This window comes from Protomyctophum bolini (assembly GCF_963924005.1).
Source record: "Protomyctophum bolini genome assembly, chromosome: 3".
Lineage (NCBI taxonomy): Eukaryota > Metazoa > Chordata > Actinopteri > Myctophiformes > Myctophidae > Protomyctophum > Protomyctophum bolini.
In genome coordinates, this window is record NC_137864.1 from 37,858,481 (window position 1) to 37,884,480 (window position 26,000).

Here is a 26,000-nt window from a genome sequence, read left to right on the forward strand (position 1 = left end):
AGCTTGAGTGACTTGGAGATATACAGGTATACCATATTAACAGAAGCAGACATAACGTCGCCACAGTAGGTGACAGGACAATAAGTGGAATTTTCCACTCGCAGCAGATAAAAAACACCACACAAACATTCAGTACCACCATATTCTTCACTCACATGACCTGCACGTCACACACACACACACACACACACACACACGTCTCATACTGTATAAACCCCTCCTATGGCATGTATGGCATGTAAACACAGCACCGCCTATAGGGGCTTGCTATATAATGTGTTCCTTCTCGTTTCCTCAAGAACACAAAGCTACCATGATTCAAATTGCAAGAATTCCAGAGTTTGCCAACTGTGGGACCACGGATCTAGACACAATGGACATAGCCACTCGCTCGGACGTGAGCTCTGTGACCGGAGGAGGAGGTAGAAGCAGGCAAAGATCTCATTCCTATTACAGCCCGGAGGATGTCAAGAAGACCACGACAGAGGAGACCTTCCTCAGGCCTCGCTCCAGGTGCGTGTTCACTCCCCACATGTTTCGTCTAAAAACCTTCAAGAACTGATTTAAGCTGATGATAATTTTATGTATCCATCGAATCTGACAAACATGTATTCTGGATAGTGCGAGAATAAGTAAAACAATAACTACAAGGTTCAAGGTACAAGGTTGTCTATTTTTGTCTTGGAGATAGAGACGAGTTACACATGCATACATATACACATTCACAAAAAAGAAAAACACCATGAAACACACCAACATAACAAACAGAGATATTGCACACATGCCCTTGATAAAGTGCAACTATAGTCAATAAAGTGCAAATGCAGTTATTGTTGCTGCCATTTAGCAATCTCTGATTCAAACTGTATAGAACCACACATTTTTCTTTTTTCAACACAACATAGGACTACTAATTGACAGAGAAACAAATTAACAAATACATATTAATCATTGACATTTTCTGCCTCCTTTTACTTCTATAATTTATGACTTAAAAATTGTTTATTTGTATTTAAATGTTTTTTATGCCTTCTGTAAAGCACTTTTGTGTATGACAAGATTCAAGATTCAAGACTTTATTGCCATGTCAACAGAGTTGATTGGAATTTGTTTCAGTGCACTAAAAACATACATACGATACATACACATATTCACATCATATAATCAGACAGAACACAATACAAAAGTACAGGCATCATATGAGGGGGACCAATAAATAAGAAGAATGCAAAACGTTACAATTCATGTTGAATAAATAAATAGCAAATTGATCACAGTTCATCGATTTACAAAGCAGCTTCACGCTGTAAAGTGCGAGTGAAAAGAGGGTCAGCATTCAGGAGGCGAATAGCCTCGGGATAAGTGCTGTTCTTGAAGCGGGAGGTATTGCACTTTAGAGACCGGAGTCTCTTACCTGAGGGCAGGGGTGCAAAAAGAGAGCAGGCAGGGTGGGAGGGGTCGGCGATCACCTTCTGCATTCTGCGCTTAGTGCGTGTGGTGTAGATAGAGGAGACGGATGGGAGGTCGAGGCCAATGATTTTTGACGCTGTGCGTACCACCCTTTCAAGCCGTTTCCTCTCTAAGTCAGTGGTGTTTCCATACCACACTGTGACTGAGAAGACGAGGACACTCTCCACAGTGGCTCTGTAGAAGTGAGCCAACGCCTCCCCAGTCACACCGAACTTCTTCAAGAGGCGAAGGAAGTGAAGCCTCTGGTGGGCTTTACTCAAGATGTTACTTGTGTTAACTTCCCATTTTAGGGAGCAGCAAATAGTGGTGCCAAGGAATTTAAAACTGTCGACCCTTTCGACAGGCTGGTCATTGATAACCAGGGATGGGGGCATAATCCCCTTTTTCCGGAAATCAAATATGATTTCTTTGGTCTTAGCCAGGTTTAGGATAAGGTTATTATCAGTGCACCAGTCTACGAGGGCTGCCACCTCGGCCCTGTAGGCTGATTCGTCACCATTTTTAATATAACCAACGACAGTTGTGTCATCTGCATATTTAAAAAAAGAAACAAATTGAGAATGTGAAATAAAGTCGTTAGTATAAAGTGCAAAGAGGAGGGCTGAGAGAACACAGCCCTGGGGGGCCCCAGTGTTAAGAGTCATAGATTGAGAGAACATGTTGCCAATCTTAACCACTTGTTTCCGATTTGACAGAAAGTCTAAAATCCAGAGACAGAGAGAGTGATTAATACCCATGGCCAAGAGCTTATCAAATAATTTGATGGGCAGGATCGTGTTAAATGCAGAACTGAAATCAATAAATAAAACTCTAACATATGTGGCAGCTAGTCACATAGTCACGTGCTATACAAATAAACTTGCAATGCATTGCCTTACCTTGCCTTATAGGTATAGGCTATAAACGAACCTTCGTAACAAGAATCATAACAAACATCTTTAGATATTGCTTGGGCTTTTCTGCCTTTATTTGGATAGTACAGTGAGAAATGCATCAGGCTCGGGAATTGAACCTGCGACTAGCTGTCAAGCTGCATTCAAGCCTGTTTGTGATATGCGCCTTAACCACTAGGCTGACTATAGGTCATCATCACCTCAGGAATCATACAGTAATAGCCTAATAGGTATACAGACTTTGATTTTGATTAGATTTATTTGAAAAGCATTAAAACCTGCATGGCAGCATGGCTACAGCATTTCGAGGTTTACACAAGAAAGTCCAGGGAGTTATTTTCAGATGCGCAGAGTTAGTCCGACTACCCAATATTCCGACCATAGAGCCCTCCAAACCCTATAACCTTAACCGCACACAGCTTAACCGGCCACGTAGCTGGACTAATGGGATGTCGGACTAACGCCTATATTCCATTGAGGTCGCCTCACATTTTTCAGATTAATACATTAATAATAGGCCTACATTACAATACAAAACACATGACAGTAACTACAGTACATACCGGTGCATAACACAAGTGCTCCCTTATCTATCCTAGACCCATGAATAATCCTCTAGGAAGCATTTTATAATAGACAAGCCTTTGTCTGTCGTTTTAAAAGACCTCAGATTGGTTGCCAGTTTGACTGGTTTCGGGCTCATGCCACGTGTGCCTCCTATGTAAGTAAAAGATCCCCTGCCTGCTTTACTTTTAAAAGCAGGATGGGCGGCTCACATTTGCTAGTTGCTACACTGGCTCTGCATGTTGAAAACGTTGTGTACCTCGTTTACCTGTCTTTACCTTGTTTACCGTCTTTAAAGATATCTACATCTACAAGCTCGGAATCCATACATTACCCACTTTAGCCCTATATATTTCATTAACTTTTTATACCAATACTTTGTTATTTTTGCTCAAGTACATTTTTAATTCCAGACTTTGACTTGTGACAGAGACACTTAAAAATCTGAGTACTTTTTCTACCACTGATAAATGACTGCTGCTCCACACACAGGTCCTTCTACAGTTATGAGACGTCAGAGGGATACTCCAGCTCTGCCTCGGAAACAGTGAGCACAGAAGACACCTATAGAGACAGGGGAGCGCTGAAGTCTTCTATGAAGTCCAAATCTAAAGGCAACAAGCACTCCAGAGATCTCAACGGTATTAACAACAATACAATGTGACATAACATCTGCTGGTTAAAATTGTGTGGGAGGAGCATATTTTCCATGCAAAAGAAAAATACATATATGTTTCTTTCTTTATATTTTTTTGCAATGGTTGAAACACACACATACACACACACACACACACACACACACACACACACACACACACACACACTCACACACACACACACACACACACACACACACACACACTACTAAGCACGTACTCTTACACAATGTTGGAAAAAATTGAGTGAAATAAGTCTTTCATTGTGTGTTGAACCACGCAGGCAGCAAAAGCAGCCTAAAGTCGGTCTCCATGATGACCATCTCTGAGTCAGACAACTGGGAGATAAGTTCCCACTGCGGGATGAAATATGGGCAGTTCGTGGACTGGGAGAAGATCGACCCGGAGGCTGCAGAGAGATACCAGCAGCTCCTGGAGAGTGACTACAAGACGTTGAAGACCATGGGCCGCGAAGGCTTCTGGGCCATGCCCCACACGCTGAGGGCTAAGGCCTACTACCACATTATCCATGGCATCCACTCCAGGTTAGGCACGGAGGTCAAGCAAAACAAAAGTAACCTATTCAACAGGAGCACTCATACAAGGTTTCTTTGACTATGCATGCACCTCATGGTACAACAGCATCCACATTTTTCACCGATTTTGCCCCCCCTGTGATAGGGCCCCCAATGCCCCCCACGATATCTGTTTTTTTATAAGTGTATGGGATAAGGTTAAGAAAAAAGTGTTATCGGGTTAAATGTTTTGATGAATTGAAAATGGAGGACTCTTATGCAAGTCTTAGTGATTTTTCTGGTTTTATACTCTTTATATGTACTACTCAAGTACTGTACTTGTAATCTTGAAGTATTTTCTTTTACTTTACTGAAGTATTTCCAATTTTCAATACTACTCCAACTCCAATACATCTCAAAGGCATATTGTACTTTTACTCCACTTCGATTATTATTACAAAGCATTAGACTTTTACTTGTAGCAGAGTATCTCTACATTGCAGAATTGATACTTTTACTTAAGTAACACATGTGAGTACTTCTTCCACCACTGCTTGTGCGGTAGTTTGATTATTTCTCCTAAAACCTTTTTTCAGTGTTGGAAATACTGACGTAAATCCAGTTGTTACTGTGCTGAATCTGGCTTTTATAGGTCTGTCTCTCCAGAAAAGGATGTGTACTATGATGTGGCCAAAAAGCTGTTTGGGGAACAGAAGATTAGCTCTCACCCTGTCCCTGAATACATGGAGGTGGGAGACATACCCAGGTACCAGATACACTATGTGACTGACTGTGTTAGCCTGAGATTTTAGACCCTCATAGATGCATTTTATTGAGTTTGACATTTTCAATCTACGAGAGTCTAAAGGCCTATTCATAATCCAGTTTTAGGTTATAACCACCGTTAGTAAAAACAGAGAGATGTGTTTGGTGAGCGGTGAAGCGCTTACCACCCCGGCGTGACGTCATGTTGTAGTTTTTGATGATCACCTTATCACCTAAAACTGGAGTATGAATAGGCCTTTAGTCCCCTTCCCCCAGTGGACACTCAGAGACACCAGGTGAGGTCCTTAGTCGTTACCCTCTTGCCCCAAATGTTAGAGAGACTGTGCTTGTGCAATGTATTAGTCTGTATAGTTTTAGTCTGTATAGTGTTTTAGTCCCGTAAGTGGCCGAATGCCATTCCAATTGAGAATATAGATCTTATATGTCACTTTGTCCACAATGACTCAATACACTGTGTGGTTGAATCACTACAAAACTTCATCTATACATTTCTAATATCATATTATGACACGCAAACTCATAGCCACGATGCAGGATAATGTATTAAAGGAATACCAACGATTCGACCTGGAAAGGTCCAAGTGTTGGTGGTCAAATATAACCGCCTTAAGTTTGCACCCTTCTACTATAGTTGTCCTTGCTACAGTGGAAAGGTTTTGTGGAGGACTCGAAGTAAGATTTCATTCAGTTTACATTGTTTTCTCTACTCGTATGTATTCAGGTACTGCCTCAACAAAGCGGGCCTAAATTCTGTCAAAAGGATCCTCCTTTGCCTCGGAAACTACTTCCCGGACATGAACTTCTGCCCCATCCTCCCCGCCCTGGTCGCACTCATCCTGCACTTCAGCGAGGACGAGGCCGAGTGCTTCTATGGTGTCAGCAGACTCATCTCCTACAAAGACCCCAACAAGCGCTACATCGACCAGACCTTCCTCACCTACCGGGCGTCCTGCATGACGTTTGGAGACGTGGCCAACAAGTACTGCCGTGGCATCCGCAAGCTGATCGCCAGCTCCCACCAGAACCTGTTTGAGTTCTACTCCGACTGGATCATGTGGATCTTCGCCGGCCTGCCGTTCACATATGCCATCCGAGTGCTCGACGTCTACCTCTTGGAAGGATACAAGGTCCTCTATAGGTGGGTGAATGACAGTGTGTGTGTGTGTGTGTGTGTGTGTGTGTGTGTGTGTGTGTGTGTGTGTGTGTGTGTGTGTGTGTGTGTGTGTGTGTGTGTGTGTGTGTGTGTGTGTGTGTGTGTGTGTGTGTGTGTGTGTGTGTGTGTGTGTGTGTGTGTGTGTGTGTGTGTGTGTGTGTGTGTGTGTGTGTGTGTGTGTGTGTGCGTGCGTGTGTGTGTGTGTGTGTGTGTGTGTGTGCGCGTGTGCGTGTACGTGTACGTGTGCGTGTACGGGTGCGTGTGTGCGTGTGTGTGAGAGAGAGAGATTCAGAAGAGAAAAGAGTCAGAAGAGGAAGAGAGAGAAAGTGACAAGTCAGAGACTTGTCATTGGTCTCTTTCTGTCCCAATTGGATTATGGTGATACCATTTATAGGTTTGCCTGCTCCTCATCCTTGACCAAATTGGATCCCCTATACCATGCTGCATTAAGATTCATAACAAATGCACCTTTCAGAACACATCACTGCACGTTGTATGCTGCAGTCGGTTGGTTCTCATTGGCAGCTCGCAGGCTTCAACATTGGCATATTTTCATTTATAAAGCCATTCTGGGTGACTTGCCGTCTTATATTACATCCATCCAAATTCGATCTGGTCCAAACGGCCTAAACCTCAGGTCAAATGCTTGGCTGCGGTGTGTAGTACCAGCATTCAAATCTGAGGGGGGCAAAAAATGTCTGGCCTTCTTTGGCCCTTGGTCGTGGAATGATCTACAGTCCAGACTAAAACTGGCTTTGAAAGTTCCCTTGAGAACTTTCAAAAGGATCATCTTTGATGTACAATCCAACACTTGCACATGTCTGGATATGTACTAGCCCATGTTTATGCCTATATATCTATTATATCGGCTAAAATCGTGGATATTCTGTATATTTGTGTATATGGTGTATTTTGCCCTGCTACTAAAAAGAAAAAAGTAGGACAGGTGACTTGTTGTATTTATGCATAGGTATTTTAAGGTGTATTATGGATGTTGTACTTGCTGGTTCAAAATGTAACATTGTTGATGTGGTATTGAAGTGTAATTTTTATTTCTGCCTCTTGGCCAGTTCCCACTTGTAAAAGAGACGCAGTCTCAATATGATTTCACTGGTTACATAAGAGAGAGAGTCAGAGTGAGATTCAGAGATACAGTAAATTAAGAGGGGGAGAGAGAGAGAGAGAGAGAGAGAGAGTCAGAGAGAGTTAAAGAGGGAGATAGTATTTGGCATGGAAACAATACCCCAAATCAGGTTTGCGTGGCTTCTTATATCATCATCATATTTAAACGGGATTCTACCAAACGTACTAAACAGCGACAATCCTCAGGGTGGCCCTGGCATTGCTTAGCCTCTACAAAGTGTCGGTGTCATCGCGGGTGGCAGACGTGGAGGACTTCAGGAGAGACATGGAGAGCTTCGTGCAGAACATAGCACGCCACTGCACTGTCGACAAGCTCCTCGAAAGGGCCTTCACCACCAAGATGGCCACCCGGAAAGAGCTCAATTGGCTTTTCAAAGCCAATAAGAACTCACTGATGCAGAAGGGAGTCAGCAGCCACCAGAGGAGGTGAGTGAGAAAAGTGGGGCTTTCTACCGCAGGTGAATATAAATGCTGGAAACATTCAGATGTCAGGCTATTATATTCTTCATTGTAGCTTTTGTTTAATGTTTCATCTGATTTTTGGCTATGTGTACTGTATAATTTGCACTCACTCAAACTACCTGTTGTGGTATATGTTCCCATAGGCAGTCGGTCCAGTTGGTGGACTTCAGCACCTTCAGCTCCAGTGTTGTGACGGGGACAGAGATGAGGGTGGTCTGGGCCTGGATACCAGAGCGTTTCGCCCTCTTCAGTCCCGTCAGACTGTTTAGTACCACTGAACACGAGAGAAGCCTGGCCTCGTAAGTGACTCACTCTAACGCCTTGAAAATAATTCATATCAACACTAACTCTGGGGGCAGGAGTGACTCGAGGGGTAGAGTAGCCGGTATAGATAAAAAGGTAGGCGCCTCCTTCGGCTCTGGGGTGTGTGTCTCTCTTGAAGGCAACATGGAGGCAAGCTTTCCCGAGATTCCTTGCGAAGCATAGCGGAAGCAAAGCGGAAGCTTGCCAAGCGTGCCTTCCGCATGGCCTTCTGCACTTCCTGCTTGACTTCCACGGCGCCTTCGTTGGAGACACAGCACTCCAATGAACTGCAGAGGCCTGGCCAATGAGGCATCTATTTTTTTTATATCTATGGGTAGAGCAGCCAGATGGGAACCATGAGGTTCCCAGTTCAATCCCAGGCTCCCCCAGGGTTAGTGTCGAAGTGATCCTTAGCAAGACCCTGAACCCCTAATTGCTTCTGATGTGTAGATTGGTGCCTTGCATGGTTTTCCCCCACCATCGGTGTACCATTTAATTTACCATTTATATCTACTTTCTTGTTATTTTTACATATTCCCATTCAATGGTTCAGTAACTTCTGAAAACCAATAAGTCAGCATAATCCAAGCAATGGAAAACTCACTCAGTTTCTGTTACATAACAAAAAGAGACTGTTTTCACTGTCAACATGTTGTTTTAGGTCTCACAGCCAAGTGACCTCCACAGGTCATCATGAAAAGTGGTGTTTTTGGGACAATGATGTCCTATATAGACATAGCATAATGTGTGCTTATAGTTTAATTGTACCAATATTCTAATTTTAGACAGATGTTATAGATTCTTAGTTATGGTCATAGATCATGCATGAGCAACTGGTGGCCGGGGCCGGGGGCCACATTCATGAATACTGAGATATTATTTCAGCTAATTACTAGTATTATTAAGTGTTATTGTCTTTTTTAATATCCAATGTATTTAGTTCATAAAGTTAACATAACTATAACTAAATGCATTTGAAAATAAATAAAAAAGGTTACTTTTCAGGATTCCAATTCAATAATATTAAAATATTATTCAGGATTTCAATTCAAATATAGCTGATCTACAAGTTCAAAACACGTCTTACTGCGATGCGTTTTGACCTTGTAGATCTTCTATTTTTGCTATGACAGCAATATGCAATGTGGCCCTCTGGAGGAAATGTGTGGAAATATAGTGGCCCTCTCCATCATCAAAGTTTCCCACCCCTGTCATAAATGACTATTTCTATGTATTTGATGTATTACCTTGTGTTGTTCTTGTTTACTGTAAAGTCGCCTCTGAATTAAGAGCATCTGCTAAATGCCTAAATTGTAATTGAAAATGATAGAAGTCCCAGGTAAGGGCGTTTGGCATGTGCAGAGGCATCAAATGAAAAACATTTCTTCTTCAAACAGAAAATACTGAGAATTCTGACCATTATTGCCAACATAATTGTTTTTTCTCAAGGATGATCAACATACAATGCAAGATTTTAATCAAATTATATGATACATACATTTCTTAAAATGTAAAATGTTTTTCATTAAGTTATTTATTAAATTGAATTTGGTTGCTTTTATTAGTATGACAATTTGATCTTTTTTCTCTCCCATATAGATTCTACTCTCATATGGAAGGACATGAACCAGTTGTCTTGATTCTCAAAACTGTGGATGAAGAGGTAAGTGGGACTGTTGACATTCAATTCAATTAAATAACTTTCTACAATATACAGTATAAGTTCTTATCAATGATGTATTATACATGCTTACAGATAATAATTGTCCTGAACTGTGAATACAACTTGTTACCATCAAACTACAGATATAGGGTTCTACGATTTAACAGGGTTACACTTACAGTAAGCTACTTTTGTGCGCGCCAGTCAATTCTAAAATAAATCATGGAGCTTAATCCCCTGATCACGGTGAAGGGATTTGAATAATGTTAAATGTACAGAATCTTTGTTTCTTGCACTATTTATGTTTTTTTATGACTAGAAAGTATTATCAATCATATGATACTGAAATGCTCCTGTTGGCATCCCACAGGTCTGCGGGGCATTCTTGTCAACAGATTTGATAGAAAGAAAAAAGGAAGAGTCTGAAGGACTCATGTATTTTGGAACTGGAGAGAGTTTTGTTTTCATGGTGAGCAATGTGTTACATTTTACATTAGCTGAAATGGTTTTAGTTATGTTAACTTTGTACTGTATACATTGTCATTATCATTAATAATTGTGCACTGATGAAAAACTGAGATGTGTTTTAATATTATTTTCCACATTTGGAACCAATTTTATCATTGCAAAGGCAGCTTAGATGACTAGTATTTAAATGACTTATTAAATGTAAACCGAGATGTCTGATTTGTTCTTCAGCTTCGTCCTAGCATGGAACGCTATCAGCGAACGATGGTCAACATCATGGCCAGGAGACATTACCCTCAACAGGTACTAGCGAGGTCCCAATCATCCAGTATTAGCCACTCTACCGATGACAGCGCTGCAGTGAGCACCACTGCCCTGACCTGTCCAGCTGGGACCCCTCAGGACCCCAGCTACCTGACCTGTCCAGCAGGGACCCCTCAGGACCCCAGCTACCTGACCATACCTTTCACTTCTCCCTCAGAGGAACCCCTGACCGCCAAAGACCCCAAGAGACCCAAAGCACAACAAGCATCCATGTTTATAGCAGGAGATGACAATAGCGTTGTTATTGGTAAGTTGAGTGAATATTGCAGTGCGTGATAACGGAAGACTTTGATTGATTGATTGATTGATTGATTGATTGATTGATTGATTGATTGATTGATTTCAATATTTATTAACAGTTTGCAGAATTACAGTACATTTCAAGCACAACACAATACAAAGACTGTTAACTGTGAGTGGACGACCCAATAAAGCATTTGTTTACAAGAGGGTCCACCTTGTTCAATTCATCAAAACATTTAGAGACGCACAAATAGACACTTCTATATAGCCAAAGAACAGAACAGGAATTCATCATAAAGGAGGTAAAAAGGGAAAAGAAACATATACAGTGAGGGGAAAAAGGGGTGGGTGGGCGGGCGGATTCAGACTTTTGAAAGAGTCATGGGATTTGCATGTCTTAATGACTGTAGGTAGGGCGTTCCACATTTTGGTGGCATAGGAGCGAATAGAATTGAGTCCCTTGTTTGTGCTGAATCTGGGTTGCACATGGTTTGTTGCACTCCCTCTGGTGTTGTGGGTGTGGACGTTAACATTAAGGAAGATTTAGACGGTACATGGGTATCTTGGTGGTGTATCGAATCTTGTGGACCAGACCCATTGCAAGATGCTGTCGTCGACCCTAAGCCATTCCAGCCTGTCAAAGTGGGCAGGGGTGAGGTGGGTTCGGGGGGTTCAAGTATAGGAGCCTGACCAGTTTGTTTTGGGAAGTCTGGAGCCTTGTTTTAAGGGCCTTTAAGGTGCTATGGTACCAAGAGGTGCATGCATAGTCGAAGAAACCTTGTACGAGGGCTCCTGTTAGGGTCTTCAAGGTGTTGACGTGATTCATTGTTCCAATAGACAGTGATGGAAAAAAGTACTCACATTTGTTACTTAAGTAAAAGACCAGTAAGACGCCCTGAGGGCGAGAAGCGACCTCGTCCTAAAGGGTTCTGTGCACGCATCCGCCTGGGTGACGGCAGATGGCAGACTGCTGAGTGAGCGCTGGCACTTTGGCATGGGGAGGTCAAATCAACACATGGAATGAATTCTGTACTGTCCATATGGCGCGTGCGTGTCTTGAGTGTACAGGGTTTGATGAGGTCAGTACAACATATGGAATGTCAGAACAGGAAGGACGGGTGGATCTCCATATGGAGATCTAAGAGTCTGAGGTTTGAGGTCAGATGTAGAGTTGCATGGTTGGCTCCATATATGCAGATCTAGGTGATGATCCAGTCTTCTCCATGTATGGTTATCCAGGGTTATATGAGGTCAGTGTTGTGATCTTCATATATGGACACCAGGAAATAATTCCCATTTTCCCATAGATGTTTCCAAAAGTATTTATTTAAAGACATTTAAGCCTCAGACAAAGCCAACAGCCGAGTTGACAAATCATGACAATAAACACATTGTTTTGGGTTGAACAAATAATTAGAAAAGAGAAAATAAGGGCAGGGTACAATACTTTTTTTTTAGTTTTTCTTCTTTCTAATTATTTGTTCATCCCCCCAAAATATGTTTAATATCATGAATTGTCAACTCGGCTGTTGGCTTTGTTCGAGGCTTAAATCCCTTTAAATGTCCTGGTGCCCTCATCGCTCTGAAAGGGGGCGTGGCTGCGACGCATGGTGGCGTGATGTGTCATGAATTTAGTCCCATGTTTGTGCTGAATCTGGGTTGCACATGGTTTGTTGAACTCCCTCTGGTGTTGTGGGTGTGAACTTCGTTGACATTGAGGAAGTATTTAGACAGGTAGGCTACATGTGTATCCTGGTGGTGTAGTGAATCTTGTGGACCAGACCTATTGCAAGATGCTGACCTTAGGCTCTGTACTTGGTCTGCTATTTTCCCGTCTACACCAAACCTCTTTGCTGAAAATAGCCAATCTACAAGCTCACAACACAGCAAACGGCAAGTTTTGGCTAATGTTCCCCTCAGAATTTATAGGATGCTAGTCTTCAAACGGTTAATTTAAATAAATTCACACAAAAGTATGGCTTGACGTGTGTATGGCTTTCCTCAGGTGGTGATGGGGGTCATGCTCTCTGTCTACAAGCAGATCTCCAGGCAGGATTCACTGAGCGATGTGACACGTTTGAGAGCATCCCACTCTGCCGGGGACATTTCAAGATCCACTCCCTGGAAGTATGGGGGATCCAGAACTGCATTTCCTTCTCTCGTTATTTCACAAATCGATGAGAGAGAAGAAGGACTTCCTTTGAACTCAGTGTTGAACCAGTTTTTTCCATATTATTTGTTTTTCCATATGGCTTTGATTTTTGTGTGTGTCATTTTCAAATATTTATTGTACAATTTGTATTTTATGCACAATTATGGATGGAGTGTGAGCTTGAGTATGGCCTTTCTTGAAATGTAAGGCAAACCCATTTTGTCTCGTATGAGGAAAGATTTTAACATAACATAAACATTTTCTATGCAGTAGCCTATTGTGCTTGTCATATTTTGTAACTCATTTGCAATTATTTTGCAACTATAGATATTAAAATGCATGCAGCAAATTTGTCAGCTATGCGGTTGCACACACACACACACACACACGCACGCACGCACGCACGCACGCACGCACGCACGCACACACACACACACACACACACACACACACACACACACACACACACACACACACACACACTATACACGTGGCCACACACACACACACACACACAAAATATCATGTCTTGTCATGAAGTGGATGATGTGCAGTGCAACACGCTTTGACCCAAATGAGACAATTTTGTCTTGCCCGGCTGTAACACAGTCCAACCAGAAATAGGTTTGACACAGTCTGGAATTTCTGGATTCTGACCCAATACTTCTGGGACTTTGCTCTCTGTTAGGTGGCAATACGTGCGCGCGTGTGTGTGTGTGTGTGTGTGTGTGTGTGTGTGTGTGTGTGTGTGTGTGTGTGTGTGTGCGCGTGTGCGTGTGTGTGTGTGTGTGTGTGTGTGTGTGTGTGTGTGTGTGTGTGTGTGTGATATAGTGTTTGTGTGTGTGTGTGTGTGTGTGTGTGTGTGTGTGTGTGTGTGTGTGTGTGTGTGTGTGTGATTGATTGATTGATTGAAATATTTATTAACAGTTTGTAGAATTACAGTACATTTCAAGCACAAACTCAATACAAAGACTGTTAACTGTGAGTGGACGACCCAATTAAGCGTTACACTTGTTTACAACAGGGTCCACATTGTTCAATTCATCAAAGTGTGTGTGTGTGTGTGTGTGTGTGTGTGTGTGTGTGTGTGTGTGTGTGTGTGTGTGTGTGTGTGTGTCGTGCCGGCTGCGTGCATGGGGGAGGCATTCGTGCTTGCGCGCGCGCACTGTTCACACTTCACACAGATACTGTCTGCACCAGTCCACCACACACAAAGCAAGGGGAAGGAGAGAGAGCTGAGCTGGCCATCGTCGTGACGCAGAGACCATTTGTCTTATTTCCAGGGCTAGCGTTACTTCTCTGACTTGACTTCTTGTGTGGCACTGCTGGCACATAAGGTAAGGTAACGTTCAACAACATGACGATATGATGCGATGGAATGACAACTTTACAGCGACGGATTAGCACGTAGCAGCAAAATGCAACTCCCATTACTTCCCTTGGTGGATGCATACTAGCATTGGAGCTAAACTAGCTAACGCTGCGTTAGCTTTGTTAGCTGGGTGTTATTACGTGTGTGAGTGTGATCGTACTATGTTCTTTTTTGTTTTGATCTCTCTGTGTTTGTGTGTGCATGCGCCCGTGGTATGAAACCAAATGTCTCCAGCTTTTGCTTTGACAAATGTTATTTTGTTGCGCATCGGACTGAAATGAATAGGCCGCATCATCAACTCGCTTGCTAGCCTCAACTTTACGTTAGCTTGGCAGTATTGCATGAAATAACGCGAGAAAGAAAATGTGGTTTATTAATATTAACGATGATATGACAATCTATGTCCTATCATATCAATTATGCAGCATTAGACAATTATTCGCGTGTGGCAGGCAGCATGGCATGTTGGCTACTCGTGGTTATTCTTTTACAGAATATTATGTAACTAACATTGCTTCAGAATAAACTTAAAAGCCCTGCTTGCTTCTCATCGGTAGCCCCCTTGAGGCGTAGGGACTGAGGGAACATATTGGCTATTGGGGCTAGTGGCCCCCATGTACTGTCTGGGCCACAGGTCACTTTTTCTCCACTCCAATCTGCATGTTTTGTTTAGTTTTTTGAGTGACAGACCCCTAAAAGCCCACTTGGTTCCTAACTATCAATCATTTAGCTGGAATCCCTTTGTTGTTTTACAATTCCTCTGACCTCCAGCCACACAGTTTATTGACATTATTTGGGTCTATGGTGGCTGGTGAGAATGTTGACATTATTTTGTGCAAGCTCCATTCAGTTTTCAGAAGATGGGTGGGGCACTGGGCAGAGAGAGGGAACCAGGTCCAAATTTAGGCATTTAGCAAATGCACTTTTCCACAGTGACATGATGTGAGATCGGTAATAGTTGGTGGGCACTAGGGACATCTGCTGCAAAATGTTTTTAAATGAAGTAAATTATACATGATTAAAATACTTAAACATTCGACAATTCTGACGAAGTCAGGTACATGCTGTATGCATGTACCGTGTATGTTCACATCACAGCCATCTTTCAAATATTAGATTTTGGACAGATAGCCAATTTTACATTGAGGTGCCCAGATGTCCCTAGCTAGCGCCCACCTATCCTGTATCCGTGAGATCAGAGCATGAACCCTAGCTAACAGACGGCAGGACAAATGGTCGTAGACTAGAGTGCAAAGAAAATCAACCCAGTGCTTCAAAGAATTTTGCCAGGTAAACATCAAACCCACCATGGCTGGCATGATCTGTCTAGGCACACAAATAGGCAAGCAAATTGTCTTGTCATGTCTCTGGCTATGGATGCCAGTATTCTGAATGACCAGAAATCTGATATTTCTTTCATTGATGGGACCTTCAGTGGCGCTACTAATTAGAAATCTCACTACACTAAAGCCTTCTTGACACATAAGACCATCATGGTATTTCTAATGTATTTATCTCTCTCTCTTTCTCTGTGTGTGTGTGTGTGTGTGTGCAAAACTAGGCTACAGCTGAACCATGGGTCCAGACACTGAACCAGCCCTTAAAATAGAAGCTTCGGATGAAAGTAGGTGTTGATGCTATGTTCTGTTTTCATAACTGGGTTAACACTGGTGGAACAAATAATTGATTTTACTTGACTCTTGTTGAACATAGGTAATGCAATGTTACCTATGTAAATCTTCAATGGTATATTAAGTAGTATTCTGGTGTTCCATTTTTGACTGTTTTTTGCGCTCTTGGTTTTCCTTAGGCAATGCTGAAGGTCCCTTGGACACTGTTGAAGGTTCATCTGGCACTGTTGAAGGTTCCTTAGCTGCTGATAAAGATTCCTTGGCTGCTGATAAAGGTTCCTTGGCTGCTGATAAGGATTCCTTAGTTGCTGATAAAGATTCCTTAGTTGCCGATAAAGGTTCCTTAAACACTAGTGGAATTCTGGTGAAAATTAAATCCGACTCGGACTCAGACTGCAGTCCCTCTGCGTCCAAGACCCCAGAGCCCGCCGTGGCCATTAGAAGCTACCCCTGCTCCGACTGTGGCAAGATATTTGACAGACCATCGAAGCTGGAGAGGCACAAATCGGTGCACGCGAGGAAGCCCAAGACTCTACATCAGTGTCAACACTGTGAAAAGAGTTTCACGCAGGAATTGAAACTTCTTCGGCACGAGAATAGCCATAACCGGTCAAACCAACACCCCTGTCCAGACTGCGGAAAGATTTTCAACAGGCCATCAAAGCTGGAGAGACACGTACGCACGCACGCCAAGAAACCCAAAGTCCCTCACACATGTTCATATTGCATGAAGACATTCAGTAAACACAACAAACTCGTTCGACACGAGCGGATGCACACAGGAGAGAAGCCGTTCCCCTGCTCGGTCTGCGGAAAATGCTTTTCCGACCCGGGACACTGCAAAGCCCACGAGAAGACGCACGAGGAGCAGCCGGAGAAACCCCATCAATGCTCAGACTGCGGCATGTGTTTCTTCAAAGCCTCAGAGCTTCGGCGACACTTCCGCTCGCACACCGGAGAGAAGCCTTTCAGTTGCACGCAGTGCACCAGCTGTTTCTCCCGCTCAGAGACGCTCAAGAGGCACATGCGTAGCCACACCGGCGACAGGCCATACCAATGCATCATCTGTGAGAAGAGCTTTTATTCTCGGCAGGACTTGAACATTCACGGTCTGACGCACTCGGGTGAGAAACCTCACCTTTGCCCCGTGTGCGGTAAGGGCTTCTCGCAACTGGGAAACATGAAGGAACACGAACAGAACGTGCACATCAAGTCTGAGAAGTTCATCTGCAATGAGTGCGGAGCAACCTTCACGCGCTACAAGTCCCTGTCCAAACATCAGCGAACCCATACCGGAGAGAAGCCCTACCTGTGCCTCACCTGTGGCCGTAGGTTTTCGTGGAGTCATTCTCTCAGCAGACACCGGCGGACGCACGCGCACAAACAAATGGTTCTCGAGTCCGCCAAAGAGCAGCTGAGTTTTGATGGCCCCTCTGCACTTCCCTCTGTACTTCGCCAATCAAAGGATCAGCTTAGTTTTGATGGCCCCTCTTTACTTCGCCAATCAAAGGATCAGCTGAGTTTTGATGGCCCCTCTGCACTTCCCTCTGTACTTCGCCAATCAAAGGATCAGCTTAGTTTTGATGGCCCCTCTTTACTCCGTCAATCAAAGGATCAGCTGAGTTTTGATGGCCCCTCTTTACTCCGTCAATCAAAGGATCAGCTTAGTTTTGATGGGCCCTCTGTACTTCCCTCTGTACTTCGTCAATCAAAGGATCAGCTGAGTTTTGATGGGCCCTCTCTAATTCGTCAGTCGAAGGATCAGCTTAGTTTTGATGGCCCCTCTGTACTTCCCAATATACTTCCTAATTTACTTCCCAATGTACTTCCCGCTGTACTTCGGCAATCCAAAGATCAGCTGAGCTTCGACGGCCCCTCTGTACTTCGGCAAAACTGTGCGACATCAAATAATAATCCAGTGTAAATATCAAGATAAGATTTTTATGTTGAATCCAAAACGTGAGTGTCACCTCTCGCCTCAGAGTCAGCTTTGCTTTGTTTATTTCTGAACAGGAAAATCTGTATAGAATTACTGCCATCGTGCTGTATAAATACCACCATTCCAAATTGTACGTATGTTATAAGTGAGCATATTTTTTTTTAATGAAATGCCTCTGTATGTGTGGTGTCCTTAAATAGTTCTTATCTTAATCTGCTGATACTGTCGGTCAAAAAAAACTTGAGGTACCAAGCTTTATGACTGTTTTTTGTGTTCCAGTTTAATAATGAAAATTGAAAGTTGTTGTTTTTATAGGTACTGAGAAATGTGTGTAACACAAAGATGTGACAAAAACAAAAGACAATTTTGCACGCCTGAAGTGTCTTGGTATATGAGCAGAATCCTGCACACTGTCTGTACTTGTACTGTAGGCCACTGGTTCCCAAACAGTGGGTCAGGACGCATTTGTGGGTCGCAGACAAATGTTTATGGGTCCCTTCATTTTTTTGTTAAATCATTACCCCCAAAAAGCAAAAAAGTTATAATAATGAAATAGTTTGTGAACCACTGATGTAGGCTAAGTTAATAGATCCTCATTTGATGGTTTGACTTGCAGCCAATACGCTTATCACAGTAGGCTAGAGATGGGATGATAATCGTTCATTACAGTGACTTAAATTTATCGTGAAATTGTCCTCTGTCATACGAGGATACAAGGATGAACTGGCTTTTGTTGAGCTGCAAATTCAGTCTCACTTAAACCCTCAAGGTTTGGACCTGTAAAGAGCACATTTAGTACACTCTTATTTCACTACACGAACTGATGTGAGTTTGTAGATCGAGTATTTTTTGACAAACGGTCCCTTTGAATAGGGATGCTGGGGGTTTAAGTCGTTAAACAAAAGTGCCATTTCAAGTTTTAAGCGTATTTTGATTATCGCTGTAATGTCGTTAATCACAATAATTTTTGCCACAATAATCTATACATGAAATGTTCTTATCGTCCCAGTAGCCTATAATACAAGTGAAGACTATATCTGGGATTTTGTTTTGTTTCATTCTTCTCTTTTTTTAATACAAAGATAGGCCTATCATGTGTAAATCCATTGCTTTTCCTTGTGATTAATATACACCAAATAGCCTGCTGTCAGTAAATAGCCATACAGTGTATTCTGCTTAATTTCAATTATATTTTGACATTTGCTCAAATTTGTTTGGTTAATGTATTGATTTCTACATGATAGAATAAATACTAGTGAGCACGCTATGAAGGTCTCATTGGATTAATATTTTGTAGAACATAAATTATGAATTACAGTTACTCAATGTTAAGTCACGAATAAATTGAGATTTAAGAAAGTTTGTCATTAGAGCTGTTTCTCAACTTGCATGGCTTGAATCTACCTGTATTTATTAATTGTGTCTTAAGACGGGGATCATCGCCATGCTGACTTAAAATGAGTGGACATATATATATCTCACCAGACCCCGTATGGGTCCATTTCGTTCCATTTGAGTGAAGGGGGTATTGAAAATAAAACATTTGAGAACTACCAGTGGACTCCTAATGTGCCATACAGTGTCGTAGTAAATAAGTGTATACATATTCTGAAGAAAACCTGGAGACTTGACATTCAGTAATTGGATCTTAAGAACACAAGTCTTTGCCATGGACACATTTGTCCATGTAGGGACCCCTGCTAAGAAAGTCGTGTACATTTCTTGGGGCTTATTATAAACGATTGCAGCTGACTTGCTTTTTATGCCTTTATTGATAGGTTGACTACATGAAATGGGGAGTGACATGCAGTATAGTCCGTCGGGATCGGGACTCGAACCCACACCGTGCTGTCGGGCTACACTGAGCTTAGCGGTCCCACCCAGCCACTAGTTTGCCCATTGATACGCAGCAACCACAAGTTCTACCAAACCGTGAGCATGACTACCTGGGAAAAGCCTTCCTGCCCTCAGTCTGAATATCTGATGCAAGTGCAGGGATTATATTACCGGTATGCAGTAAGAACAGCACTGTTCTACCTTACCGTGTCTTTGCTCATCAAATATATACGAGCTTACAATGTGTTGCGTAGATTTGTAGATATTCTGTTTTTGAAAGATTTGGAAATCGACGAAATTGTGCCTGTGAGTATGACATGCCAGAAAAAGGGACCACAGGTTCAAAGTGGTTAGAAAAATAACTCTAACCCTCAAACCCCTTCTGGTGAGAGGTGTGAACTTAAATATTTTCGACCATATATATAAATATATCAGGAATTACATGCCATACTGTTTGTTTAGATACAGTATGGTGTAACCAGTGTTACTAGTAATATATTACTGTAATATTACTTTACCCAGTAACGAGTAGTGTAAGGTATTACTCTGCCAAAACAGTATAGTATAGGCTACCTATTTACTTTGTAAAAATAGCACATATTACATATTACTCAGGATTTGTTGGCTACCGTTTTAAAACATTTTTATTTAAAAGGTCAAGAGAGATTGCCGCTTCATTTTATCACCAGGCTGATTGGCGGCAACTTATTCAAAACAATTGGATTCTGTTCTAAAAGAAGCTGACTAAACAGATTGTGTGTTGTTGTACACACCTTTTTATGCGGGTGGCCGGGGTGGTGGGCAAAAGTAATATGCAATATGTAGTATATACTCTTGATTCCAAGTAATACGTAATATATTATTATCTTTTTAAGGAGTCATATGTAATAAGTAGCATATTGCTCTCTTGAGTAATTTTGCAGACTGAATTTTACGGAATGCTAAATATTCTCCTTTTCAGTGACAATAATACTGTGTGACATTGCAAGCTATTAATGTTCCTCTATAAACTACTCTGTTTAATTCACTAGGGGGCAATGTATGCATGCTCAACATATCCCAGGTTTCAAATGGCTGTTGAGCAACAGATTATGAACTTGGCATGCACAACCATACATAAGACAATTCCACCTTATTTCAATTTGTATACTGTTGTAACATTACAGCTCCTTCTAAAAAAAATAGAATATTATGTAATAGAATATAATATAATTAAAAAGGTTGGATTCATTGTGCATGAAGTGAAATATTTATGGCATACAGCTTATGAAAATCAAAAGATCCTATCTCAAAATATTAGAATAGTTTACTAGACCACTAAAAAAATATTTTGTTAAATCAATGAGAACTGTTGACCATCTGAAAAGTATATGCAGTCAGTACTTGGTCTGGGCTATACATTTGAACAAAATATTTGAGGTGTATGGAAGCCCAAGTTTTCTTTGATAGCAGCTTTAAGGCATTTGTATTGTTGAATCTGGTGTCTCACACCTTCCTCTTGACAATAAAACCTAGATTCCCTGTGGTGTTCAGGTCAGGCAGGTTGACTGGTCAGGTTTAAAGCTGACTTTAGCCGATGATGATGAGGATGACATTAATATTCTTTTCAGATGGTCAGTTCTCGATTAAAATTATCTTTATTTAGTGGTCTCGTAAAATATTCTAATATTTTAGATTTTTAAGAGCTGTATGCCATAATCACCAAGATTCAAACACAAAAGGTTTTTTATGCACAATGAATCTAGAATATATGAAAGTTTAACTTTTAAAATTATATTACAAGGGAAAATTAACTTCAATTTTTAACTCAGATGATCAGAAAGTGTACAAATGTATGCCATGGTCCATGCATGACCGTGCAGTGATACTTATGGCATCTGCTTGGATGGGAAAAGGTAACAGCTAAAATGATTCAGAAAGGCACGGGAGTATATAGTCTCTACTGGTGGAATTACTTTTGCTTCACCCAGCAGTTGGCTCTGATGAGTTGCACAAAGGGGTGTCTTGAGCACACAGGCACTCTGTCTGGGAGAACAAACACCAACACCACACCGCCTCTCTATCTCTTCATCCCATCATTTACACGAGGGAATACTGTTAGACAGAGGGAGAGAGAGATCATTTGTCAGAATTTTATTGAGAGGATGGCCCCTTGAGATGCCATGCTCTTCATGCCATTATCAGAAACATCTTCATCACAAGTTACAGGTTCAACCACATAGTCCACTCCACATGGCTGGATGTAATTTAATTAATTAATTTCACGATGGCACAAACCATGGCTATCGGGCCGGGGAGGGTACAAAGATAATGCTTAAAACACCAAAAGGGGTTCCCGTCCTGAATAGGTTAAGCTGGCGATTAATTGTCATGCAAACTGTCATTAACGTTTTTGTAATTTGTATTTCTGTTTGCCTTTTAGGCTTCGTAACCACACATTGCACATGGCTGATATGACAAAATAACATGTATACAAAGAAATAATCACTGTATAGGTTTTATTTTATTCAGGCTTTTCTGCCTTTATTGATAGTATCAATTGAAGATAGACAGGAAAGAGGGAGAGAGTGAAGGGGAGAGACATGCAGCAAAGGTCGTCATGAACAGGACTCGAACACGCGACACACTGTCAGGCCAAAGCCTATATGTGGCATGTGCCTGGACCACTTGGCCAGTGGGCGACTGGGCGCCCCATCACTGTATACGTTTAATAATTTTTAATAATATTTCCTTTCCCAAAAATGAATAAAATAGCGGAAATAGTTGATCACGTTTTTGTCACGGCTTGTAGATCTGCTATTTCTTTTTTTTTTCAACTTTTGAGTTTCTTTGAAACATCCACAGTAAACTGCAACCAGCTCTCCAGTTTGTTCATGGAAGTTTGGGACAGGACGACTGTCCTCAAAATGGAATAGCGTGTGTCACATGTGCGTGCATGCGTGAGTGCGTGTGTGCGTGAGAGAGTGACATGTTCCATCCAAAGATATCTGCTTCATCTGCCATATACCAAGATTGATGTATAGGGGCCCCTATACATACACTTCAGCCCTATAATAGGGCAGAGACATAGTGCTGACATCATGCTAAAGTAAAACCCCACATATGGATAAAGCTGATTTATTGTGACATCAGTGAGATGTCACCATCCATCCAGCCAAGCACCTAAAGGGCGGCCATCACACTTTGAGAGGAGATCTCGCCCTTCTCCCAGGTGTGACTTTTTAAGACTATATTCACATTCAACCTTCAAGTACCGTGACCAGCTCTCACCAAAAGAGACTCCATCGCCATCCCTACAGGTCAGGATATCTGTAGACATCTCTGTTAAGTTCTTACCGGACACCACTGTGGCGGGCTCTACACTTGGACAACCAGTGTCCATTGAGTAGTATTCTATAATAATCATGACTGACGATTTGGAATTGGAGAGAGCCAAGCGGTGGGAGGAAGGCTATGAGAGGACCTGGGAAGTGCTGAAAGAAGATGAATCCGGTTCACTCAGAGCCACAGTGGAGGAAATCCTGTTCCAATCTAAACGCAAAACAGTATTAGAGCGCCATGGACGTGTGCAGCTCGGGATGATGCGTAACCTCTATGTTGTGATTGATTCTTCGAGAAGCATGGAAGACCGGTATTTGAAGCCAAACTGCTTCACAGCCACCATCAAGATGATGGAGTTTTTTGTGGAGGAGTATTTTGACCAAAACCCCATCAGTCAGGTGGGCATTATCACCACAAAGAACAAAAGGGCGGAGAAGCTCACCGAGCTGGCGGGGACCCCAAAGAAGCACATTGCTGCCTTAAAGAAAGCTGTGGGCTCTACGTGCATTGGGGAACCCTCGCTGTACAACTCTCTCAACCTGGCCATGCAGACCCTCAAACACATGCCTGGGCACACCAGCCGCGAGATCCTCATCATCCTCAATAGCCTCACTACATGTGACCCCGGTAGCATCTATGAGATCATCAAAACCCTGAAGACACTGAAGATCCGGGTGTCGGTGATCGGGCTGTCGGCGGAGGTGCACGTGTGCACCGTGCTGACCCGAGAGACGGGAGGCACCTACCACATCATCCTGGATGAGAGTCATTTCAAAGAGCTGCTCATGTTCCACATCAGGCCACCTCCGGTCAGCACGGCCTCTGAATCTTCTCTGATACGCATGGGTTTCCCCCGGCACACCGTCGCGTCTGAGCAGGACGCCAAGCCGTCCTTCAGCATGACTCACTTGGACGGCAGCAACAGTAAGCCCGCGCTGACTCTCGGAGGATACTTCTGTCCACAGTGCCGTGGCAAGTATACAGAACTGCCGGTGGAATGTAAAATCTGTGGGCTGACCCTCGTGTCGGCGCCACACCTCGCCCGCTCCTCCCACCACCTCTTCCCCCTAGAGGCCTTTTTGGAGAGTCTCCTGGAGCAACACCAAGGAGACGGGTTTTGTCAAGCTTGTCAAGGAGAACTAAAAGACAAAAGTGTGTTCACCTGCCCGTCATGCAGCAGCGTTGTCTGCATGGAGTGTGACCTCTTCCTACACGAAACACTTCACTGCTGCCCTTCCTGTATCCACGTCTTGAGATGAAGGCCTGGAAGAAAGAATTACAATTTAGCAGACCCTCTTAATCCAGAGCGATTTACAGTAAGCAAGAACAACACAAGGTAATGCATCAAATGCATAGATACAGCTTACTTAACCTAAGAACCTAACATCTGTCTAACAGTAGAATATCTGTACAATGGAACGAGAGGGAGGAGAGGCAGTGTCCCAGTGTGGTCCCTATTACTACACAACCGATCGACTATGTATGGTGGTATTGAGGATCCCTGATGTCGTCAACAACCGCTGACATCTTGTTACAATTTACAATTTAGGCATTGATTGAAGACCAATCGCACTGCCTGCGGCATTCTGGATCATTTGTGTGTGGTGCAACTCCCCTCTCCCCCTGCCCTTGCAAGCGTGGCGAGAACCGAGAGGTACTGCCCAGATAGACATGGTAACTTATAATTATGCCTATTATGCCAAAACGTAACCTTAACCCTAACCTCACAAACACTATGCCTAACCCTAACCTTAAACTCACAAAATCTATGCCTAACCTTAACCTCAAAACCACGCACACCTGGGCACAAGCTCTGCGAAAAGGATAGTCCTGTGGTTTTCATAAACCTGGTCATCTTGCCCTTGATAGCCTCCTTGCCTGGCTGATTTGTTTTTCAAAATGTAAATGTAAACAAAGTCATTATGTGAAGATCAATGATATCAGTAATCCATCTAAATGAGCCATTACGGGCAATAAACATATTTAAACTGTTACAGCTCCCACATAAATGTTTCTGTGGTCATTGGGAGGACTTACTGCTTTGAGTCATTATATAATCTTGAATCTATAAATGCTATGCATTTTTGCTGAGGCCGGATGTTTCTCTTCCATTCCCTCAAAATGAACTGCATTTGATATCTCTGTGAGATTACATTTCGCCTCCTATGATAGTCATTATAGTCTTGGTCTTGCTCTGAGAAATTAAATCAATTTTTAAAGGCCATTCTCATAAATGTTAAACCTATTTTGAGCAGCTCTCTCCATGTAATGGGAAACCTGTTTCTTTCTCGTCCATTCTCAAAAAGTCTATACTTAAATTAAATACAAATTGTTTTCTTTTCTTCAGTCAAATATAATATCCACAAAAGCCATATGACATACATGCTATGCCATGCTACATGTATGTTAGAGGAGAATGCATGTCTTAGAGTGAAAATATGCCCCTCATAATAGACAGACAGACAGACAGACAGGCAGACCACCAACAGACAGACTTGATTCATGGAATCTGATGACTTTGAAGCACAGCTGTTTTGGTATTTCGGTTCGGTGGCATTGAGAGGTCTGCGAGCTCCTTCATGCAGGACATCTCAGAAGCCAGAGTTTAATGGTGAATTCCTGACCGGACTGATAGATGTTATTCATTTTAGTCACATGAATAACAAGAAATGACCTACTCGATGCACATTAGGGTATTGTGGTGTTGCTGCTGCCTACACTATAAATAACTTCAACCAACAATTTGCCTTTTGAAAAGCTTTATACAGCTGCAAAGCCCCCGGGGACGATTAACTCTCACTCAGAGCTGTAAACAGACTTTTAAAAGTGGCGTATGGCAAGATGATATAGACCAAATAGATGCCTGTTCATTTCCATATGGAGAAATCATAATTATGGATAAAAAGGAGGCAGTGGTATTGGTTTGGGTCCATGAATGAACAACAACAACAACAACACAGCATAATTGTATCCAAATAGAAACAGCTCTAGACTGTCTGCTGTTATAGGCCTACATTATTTAACGCTGATATTGTGCTGTGTCTATTGAGGTACAGAGAACAGGGAGATGAAGAGGAGGAAAAAGAAGAGGAGGCCCAGATTCCTT

The 26,000-nt window shown here is 42.4% G+C and overlaps 3 protein-coding genes across 5 annotated transcripts; all 3 read left to right on the forward strand.

Annotated features, from left to right (window-relative positions):
- Positions 1 to 272: 272 nt before the first annotated feature.
- On the forward strand, positions 273 to 13,067 carry LOC308312768 (TBC1 domain family member 24-like). 2 transcript variants are annotated; one of them, XR_013963807.1, is made up of 12 exons: positions 273 to 513; positions 3,420 to 3,568; positions 3,867 to 4,128; positions 4,751 to 4,864; positions 5,606 to 6,022; positions 7,367 to 7,606; positions 7,786 to 7,941; positions 9,545 to 9,608; positions 9,979 to 10,077; positions 10,308 to 10,379; positions 10,558 to 10,647; positions 12,649 to 12,668. XR_013963807.1 is itself a non-coding variant. In XM_080759479.1 (11 exons), exons 1-11 carry the CDS (start codon positions 275 to 277, stop codon positions 12,822 to 12,824), a joined length of 2,256 nt encoding a protein of 751 aa, XP_080615605.1. In that variant the 5' UTR covers positions 273 to 274; the 3' UTR covers positions 12,825 to 13,067. The 2 variants fall into 2 exon arrangements, 1 of the variants encoding a protein (XP_080615605.1); XM_080759479.1 differs by having other exon boundaries at positions 10,308 to 10,647; positions 12,649 to 13,067.
- A 933-nt stretch (positions 13,068 to 14,000) lies between these two features.
- On the forward strand, positions 14,001 to 19,107 carry LOC308313275 (uncharacterized protein). Of its 2 annotated transcripts, none has more exons than XM_080760314.1 (3): positions 14,001 to 14,132; positions 15,729 to 15,791; positions 15,978 to 19,107. In XM_080760314.1, exons 2-3 carry the CDS (start codon positions 15,743 to 15,745, stop codon positions 17,720 to 17,722), a joined length of 1,794 nt encoding a protein of 597 aa, XP_080616440.1. In that variant the 5' UTR covers positions 14,001 to 14,132; positions 15,729 to 15,742; the 3' UTR covers positions 17,723 to 19,107. The 2 variants fall into 2 exon arrangements, with proteins under 2 accessions (XP_080616440.1, XP_080616441.1); XM_080760315.1 differs by having other exon boundaries at positions 14,020 to 14,137.
- Positions 19,108 to 23,004: 3,897 nt separating this feature from the next.
- Positions 23,005 to 24,153, forward strand: LOC308312406 (general transcription factor IIH subunit 2-like; the record flags this gene model as incomplete). The annotated part of the gene is made up of 1 exon (XM_080759012.1): positions 23,005 to 24,153. The coding sequence occupies exon 1, from the start codon at positions 23,152 to 23,154 to the stop codon at positions 24,151 to 24,153; it is 1,002 nt and encodes a 333-aa protein (XP_080615138.1). The 5' UTR covers positions 23,005 to 23,151.
- Positions 24,154 to 26,000: the final 1,847 nt, after the last annotated feature.

Excerpts from the sequence above, each read along its gene's own strand:
- LOC308312768 (XM_080759479.1), top strand. The coding sequence starts at position 275 with ATGTGTTCCTTCTCGTTTCCTCAAGAACACAAAGCTACCATGATTCAA. Across the intron at positions 514-3,419 it reads TTCCTCAGGCCTCGCTCCAG|GTCCTTCTACAGTTATGAGA; the intron begins GTGCGTGTTCAC and ends CTCCACACACAG. Across the intron at positions 10,078-10,307 it reads GAGAGAGTTTTGTTTTCATG|CTTCGTCCTAGCATGGAACG; the intron begins GTGAGCAATGTG and ends TTTGTTCTTCAG.
- LOC308313275 (XM_080760314.1), top strand. The coding sequence starts at position 15,743 with ATGGGTCCAGACACTGAACCAGCCCTTAAAATAGAAGCTTCGGATGAA. Across the intron at positions 15,792-15,977 it reads AATAGAAGCTTCGGATGAAA|GCAATGCTGAAGGTCCCTTG; the intron begins GTAGGTGTTGAT and ends GGTTTTCCTTAG.